Raw genomic sequence first — 7,182 nt, 5'->3', positions numbered from 1 at the left:
ACACACACATACACACACACACACACACAAGAACTAAGCAAAGTCCCCTGAAAGTCTTTACAAAGTTGGCAGTGACTCTTCTACATGGTGAACTCAGAATGGCGACTGGCAAGTCGCACCTCTGCTCCCGTTTTTTGTTATCTGAACAACGCTATATGCCACAAGAAGTTTTGCCTCTAGTGGATGACAGAACGCGCTACCAATAGAAGCAATGAAGACATGACTGCTCTTTTATACTGGAACTGTCTTGCTGCCTTTAAGGATAAAAGTCCCAGAGCTGTGGAGTGAATACAACCTTTAGTTTTCACCGTTTCTCCAAGTCAAGATGAAATGCTAACACTGAGACAGAACAGATGGTGTGAATGCAATGAATCATGTGTTCGAAGCCACCAGCCGGCAAGGGACAACCTGCAGGAAAGGAAGGAGGAACTCAAGAAACTCCCCCCCCCCCCTCTTTTTTGAGACTAAAAACCTTGAATGAGGGTTGGAGAGATGGCTCAGCAGTTAAGAGTACTTCCAGAGGTCCTGAGTTCAATTCCCAGCAACCATGTGGTGGTTCACAACTACGTGAAATGGGATCTGATGCCCTCTTCTGGTGTGTGTCTGAAGACAGCTGCAGTATACTCATATAAATAAAATGAATACATCTTTAAAAAAAAAAAAAAACAACAAAAACCTTGAGTGAAAGAAGATTTCGTAAAATGTAGAAAACAACAGATGGTCTTTTAAATTGTCCGTATCTGAGCCCATGAAGAATGTGGGCTGCTAGAGTGGTCAGTTTCGTTCTAGAGCGTTCTTTCTCCATTTCTGGTTTGTCACAGCTTCAGTGGGAGACACTTGACTTCTACTTAGGGTTCTCGCTGGTGCTCCCTGGGACATCCCTTAGTGGCCACCTGGGCTAGAGCATCTCTTACTTTTTTTTTTTTTTTTTTTTTTTTTTTTTGTTTTTTGAGAAGGGGTTTTTTTTTTGGCCCCTGGCTGTCCTGGAACTCACTCTGTAGACCAGGCTGGCCTCAAACTCAGAAATCCGCCTGCCTCTGCCTCCCGAGTGCTGGGATTAAAGGCGTGCGCCACCACGCCCAGCGCATCTCTTACTTTTTAATCAAGACATTTATTAAATAATCTTTATTATTTAAAAGTCGTGACTACTATATAATCCTAGCACCCAGGAGGCAGAGGCAGGGTAACTGAAATTCCAGGGCCAGCCTGGGCTATACAGAGACGGTGTATTAAACAAAACACGGGCTGGTGAGATGGCTCAGGGTGTGAAGGCGCCTGCTGTACCAGCCTGGCAACTAGAGCTCAAACCCTGAAACCTATGCAAAGGGAGGAAAGAGCCAACTCATGTCCTTGGCCTCCACACGTCCCGCATGGCATACGTGCATGCATGTGTACATGCAAACATACACATACAAACATCAATATTTTTTTTCAAGACAGGATTTCTCTGTGTAGCCCTGGCTGTCCTGGAACTCACTCTGTAGACCAGGCTGGCCTCAAACTCAGAAATCCGCCTGCCTCTGCCTCCCAAGTACTGGAATTAAAGGCATGTGCCACCACTGCCTGGCTAAACATCAATTTTAAAATAATAATAATAATTAAAAAATGTAACAAAGCAAAAACCTCATAGCTATGGGGGCAGGGTATGTTCTCCCTAGCTAGCTTGTGCATCTTAGCTCGTGTGACAAGCATTTCCTACACTGAGTGTGTACGGGACAGGTAACTTCCCAAAGGCTGGGACTCTGACAGGGACAACAGCCTCCACTCTCATGGTGCTCAGAACTAACTAATGCTGGGATAACAGGAAACAGTTTAAGCCCTGGCAGGAAGTATTATAGGGAGAGGATGAGGAATCATTGAGGAGATGGCGCTATGTGAAATGAAGGTAATCAAGGAGGTAACATTGGAACAGAGGTTGAAATGAGGGGCAAGCCTTATAAGGTCTGGGAAGAAATGTCCCAGATAGAAGTGACAGGAGGTGCAAAGGCCTGGGACAATGATCTCTTCCTGGGCTCTTCCCCACAAAGCTAGAGCAGCTGGTACGTCGCAGAGGTTCAGCACCAAACGCACCTGTGATGGACAACAGATGGTTGCAACTTCATCCCGTCCCTGTATACACATTTCTTTGTTAGCCTTTCATTTGGGATATTCTCTCCATTGCCTACCCGAGTGCTCTCCCCCACCCCCCACCCCACCCTGATGGCAGGGCCTTCCTTTGAAGCCTAGGCTGGCCTCAAATTCATGATGGTACTGCCTCAGCCTCTTGTGTGCTGAGATGACACGTGCCAGCATAAACAGCTTACCCAGGATATTGGAACTAAGGAAGGCAAATGGAGACCAGCCAGCTCAAAAACCATGTAACCAACCAGGGCTGGGCATGGTGGTGCGCGTCTCCAATCCCAGCACTTGGGAGGCAGAAGCAGATGAATCTCTGAGTTTGAAGCCAGTCCAGTCTAAAGGGCGAGTTCCAGGACAGCCAGAGGTATGTAATAGAAACTCTGTCTCAAATGCAACATGGTGGTGCCTGCCTGTGATGCCACCCCCCAGGAGCTAGTGACAGTGGGTCACCACCACATGAGACCAACGTGGGCTCCACACGGAGACCCACTACAAGCACAAATAAAACAACCTCCCATTCGCGGTCTGCTGGGTTCTCTGGCCTTGGCGCCCAGGACCGCACACGCTAGCTCTCAGCCCGCGTGCTTGCCACCAAAGGGTTCCACAGCTGTGGTTCTGAGTGATAGCCACCAAAGGGTTCCACAGCTGCGGTTCTGAGTGATAACCTAGGTAACGCAGCAGGGAAACCTCAGGCCTTTCTTTTCAGATGGGCACTCCAACCCCCAAACCCATTGACATAGACAAAGTCGTTTCTGTGTGTTGTGAAACACCACCATCCGACTATTGCATGGAGCCCAGACAGCCCTCAGCCCCCAGAGAGGAAGGAGGGCTATTTGTTCATTGGTTGCTCCATTCCAACACTCACTAACGGAATCTATGACATGGGACTTATTTGCCCTGCATGTCTGCTAGCAGCTGCCTCTCCACAACTCCTGTGACAACTGCCTTGATTATATATACTTTGTAAATTACAGTTCTTCTTGTATTTCCCTTCCAAATGGTTCTACAATACTCAACTGCCCTTGTCCTGTCACAAGTGACAGCTAGTCACTTCTGTCTCTACAATATACAGCAAATAGTCCAGAAGCAAAATACCCAAGTTATATGCTCACCAAAACTTATATACATTTCACTTTTTATTACCAATCAAAAATAAAGTCCATATATTGTTTAGCAAATATTATCATTGTTTTGTGACAAAAGACACAAGAGTCATAACAACAAAACTCCCCGAGAGTCAAACTCATAACAATGCCAAAATAAATCACAAAAATATACAAATTAAAATCTTAATGCAAAATAAATAGGAGTCATCTGCTATGGCGGCTGTGACTTGCCCACCCACTTGGATGCCGTCTGCGGAGCCCTCCTCTGCTTGGAAGACATGCAGACTGTACCAGTTCCAGGGTATGGCTCTGCCCAGGAACCAGAGGTTGGAAGAGGAAGTGAAAAATTGCACCGGGAGGAGGAAGTCATCAGACCAGTAATATTTGGAAATAATTATGACCCTCTGCAAGAAGTGATTCTAAATGAGGAGGGGAGGGGTGGCGCTGGGTGGAGCCTGTCTGTAGGTGGTGACTGGATGCAGAGAGGTAGCCACGGAAGTGTGTGCATCTGCTATGTTTACCTCACACCCACCCAGGTTTTGCTCTACCTGGCACTTAGGTCGCTCAGGAACACAGCTAGGCACCTCGTCTAGAGACCTGGGTGCATGCTGCACCTGCAGAGGGCTAAGAGTTTCCTAAGGAACGAGAGGTCTGATGTCTTTTTCCCTTATCATTGAGAGCCACCGTCTCCAGGCTTCTCAGAGTAAATTCTGTGAGTGGAAGGGACCTCAGATTGGCCAGGGGTATAGGACACCCTGGTGCATCCTACGAGTTAGGATTCTCTGGGCACACAGACAGCAGAGTACATGGGGTGACAGGACTCCACTGGCTGAGGAAAGGAGTGAATGAATAAACACAGATGGCCTGTGCTCCCGCTCACCCGTGCTCCTGCTTGCCTGGCTCTTATACCCCAGCTTCATCCATTCCAACAATAGATGCCGCCCTTGGTCCTACAGTCTCCCTACAAGAGCTCTGTCCCATGGCCTGATTCCACTCAGGTTTCCCAGGTGGCACTGGGGTAGGACTGCTCTGCATTAGCTTAGCATTGCCCTCTCATAGCAGGCCCTTAAGTGTGAATGAGCTCAGGTGATCCTCAGCCAGCTATGCAGGCAAGGGCGCAACGACCCAGCTTTGGTGGCTTTCAGTCCTCAGAGGGACCAGGAGAGAGAGAAGAACGGGGAGTCAGGAAAGAAACCTTCCTGGGTGGACTGCTGAGTCCTGACTCTTATTGCAGGTGAGTGGGTAGGGATAACTGCTGAGCCAGAATTTCCTATCATCAGACTCGGCCTGAAACCACAAGGAGTGCCCAACAAGTCACTGCGAATGTTGATGCTCTCCCCTCTGAAGGAAAACCTTTGGTAAGAGTGAAGCCTTGGCCAGGAAGCAGATAAGCAACTGCAGAACCAAAGAGCATGCCTAACTCTTGGAGCCAGACCCTTCCAGGAGAAAACTGGCCACAGGGGTAGCTGAGAGCCAGAGCTCTCCAGGAGAGCCCCTGGGCAGGCATCTAGATCATGAGTGGATCTGGCAGTTAAAGGCAGATGTATTCCTCTCTGAGGCCGGGTCATGGCATCCCTGATGGGTTGCTCGGCACTTCTCTGTGACCTCAGCCCGTGAGTCCTGCAGTTGATGTCATTATCCTCCCAGGAAGCCCCTCCTGTGGGCTCCAGGCCCTCACTGTCGCAGAGAGTGCTTCCTAGAGTGACAGACACAGGCTGCAAGGTCTCAGCTGGAAACACATTATGGCTATTGCTTCCTGGGTGAGGACCTCCTCCCCTTGTAAAGTTTGTGGGGCTTCTTGAAAAAAAAATTTTTTTTTTTTACATAAAGTTCCTTAACCCTGTCTTCCCTTCCCCAAATGATATTTAAAAAGAGGAGCAATGAGCCTAGCTTAAAACTTCTCTCAGTGTTTAAAAAAAAAAAAAACAACAACAAAAAAAAACCCCCAAAAAACAACCAGCAGCCTTTGCTCACTAGCTGGGCGGGACAGGCATCGTGTCAGAGCTGTTCAGAGGTCCCCATCTGCAGCCAGAGGCCCTGGACAGGGATGTCTGGTTGCTCAGTCATGCAGGATATCTACCTGCACCCCTTCTAGCCTAACAGGCTCCTGACTTCATGTGGGCCCACTGGGGAGACCCCCGCAGGGTGGGCGGGAGTCCCCGGGCCCTCCTGTCAGATGGCGCCCTCTTCAGAGGCTCTGTGCAGCAATGAGTTGCGTTCATTGAGAAGAGTCGTGGTCTCGTCCACCACAGGCAGCTCAGGCCTCTCAGTAAAGTTCTCTGAGCAGGTGGCACAGCCATCCAAGGCAAGCTGGGGGCTGTTGTCCATGCGGGAGGCCATCAGCCCATTCTGGTACTGCTGTCTTGTGATCTGCAGAGGGGGGAGGAGAGAGAGAAAAGGAGGAGTGTGAGATGTGAAGACTCAGCTAGACCTGGCCAAGTCATCATCATCATGACCAGGTGGGGTCTTCCAAAACAGCTGGAAAGAAAAGTGTTCTTTCTAGGGAACAGCAAGAGGGATCAGGAGGTAAACCCACCTGGCACACAGGCTTGGGCACCGAGTTCATTCACTCCCCAGAACCCACATAAAAGTGAACAGAGAAAACTCTGTTCTTTCTTTTCACTTACCTACCTACCTACCTACACACACACACACACACACACACACACACACACACACACAAGAACACACACACTCGGATATACACCACCATCACCATCACCATCACCATCATCATCATCATCAAATTGCTGTAGGCCAGGTGTGAAGGTAAATGTCTGGAGTCCCAGCACTCAGGAGACTGCAGCAGGTGGTTTTCAGAGCTTGTGGCCAGCCTGGCTGGCCTACACAGTCACTTTGTGTCTCAAGAAAACAAAACTACAAAGCAAAAGGGGAGTATAGATCTGTGGTGAGGTGCTGGCCTGGCAGGTAAGAGACTCGGGTTTGGAGTGGCCACACTGCCTGCAGAACAGAGCCATGTAAGTGCGGGAGGTGGGCCAGCAGAGGTGGGAAATGAGAAGCGCTTACCTTAATGTACTGCAGGTCCGTGAGCGCCCGCACACTGAAGTCAGAGACATACTGGCCCAGAATGCAGCTGCCAAACTGGTTGCTGCCTGCCAGGGAGGAGGGTGTCAAGTCTGTGTTGCGGTCCGGGTAACTGAGGGAGGCTGAGCGGCTGAGTGGAGTTGGGTGGGCTGGGGACCGGTCTGTGGGGACAGCAAATAATCAGCACAGAGCCTGTCCTAGGCCCTGCTCGAGCTCCTCGCCCGACCTTGGCCATGGATGTTAGGGACTCCAACAATGTTCCACACAGAACAGGTCACAGTTCTCAGGGCCAAACAGGAACACGCACACAAAAGCTCTTGCCGCACAGGGTCAGTGAGTTACTGTGCTTTAAAATGTCACATAATAAGTATTAAGAATGCCACCCAAGCAAACCAATCAGAAAATGAAAACCAAGACAACATTTATGGCCTCAAAACCCCTCATTAGTCAAGATAACAATGATTTCCCACACAACAGACAAACCATCCTGGTCTAACACCAACTTACACAAAATCACCCTGCCTTAAAAAAAAGAAAGAACGGGCTGGAGAGATGGCTCAGCAGTTAAGAGCACTGACTGCTCTTCCGAAATTCCTGCGTTCAAATCCCAGCAACCACATGGTGGCTCACAACCATCCGTAATGAGATCTGATGCCCTCTTCTGGAGTGTCTGAAGACAGCTACAGTCTACTTACATATAATAAGTAAATGAATCTTTTAAAAAAAAAAAAGACCAGGAGTCGGACTGGCTCAGTTAAGAGAGCTCGCTGCATAATATAAGGACTGGTGTTCAGATCCCAGAAGCCATGCATCAGGTCTTGTGCCCCACCAACACCGTCAAGAGATCTGATAACTTCTGACTTTGACCCAGAGGTGCATGTGTACTCATGCAGACACACATGAATGAAAAAGT

General features: G+C 49.0%; 1 protein-coding gene across 2 annotated transcripts in view; it reads right to left on the bottom strand.

Annotated features, from left to right (window-relative positions):
• Positions 1-3,230: 3,230 nt before the first annotated feature.
• The window catches only part of Cnnm4 (cyclin and CBS domain divalent metal cation transport mediator 4), a 37,589-nt gene continuing 33,637 nt past the window's right edge, over positions 3,231-7,182 (bottom strand). Inside the window, exons 7-8 of one of the 2 annotated variants that reach the window (XM_029539029.1) lie at positions 6,252-6,430; positions 3,231-5,594 (exon numbers count right to left, since the gene is read on the bottom strand). In XM_029539029.1, coding sequence (XP_029394889.1) covers positions 5,397-5,594; positions 6,252-6,430 — 377 coding nt within the window. In that variant the 3' untranslated portion in view covers positions 3,231-5,396. The remainder of the gene's footprint in view (positions 5,595-6,251; positions 6,431-7,182) is intronic. The other variant, XM_021197599.1, reaches the window with a different exon arrangement.

Source organism: Mus pahari, chromosome 5, assembly GCF_900095145.1.
Source record: "Mus pahari chromosome 5, PAHARI_EIJ_v1.1, whole genome shotgun sequence".
NCBI classification, from domain to species: domain Eukaryota; kingdom Metazoa; phylum Chordata; class Mammalia; order Rodentia; family Muridae; genus Mus; species Mus pahari.
The sequence above is the reverse complement of the archived record's forward strand: the minus strand, read 5'-3'. Positions and strand labels throughout refer to the sequence as shown.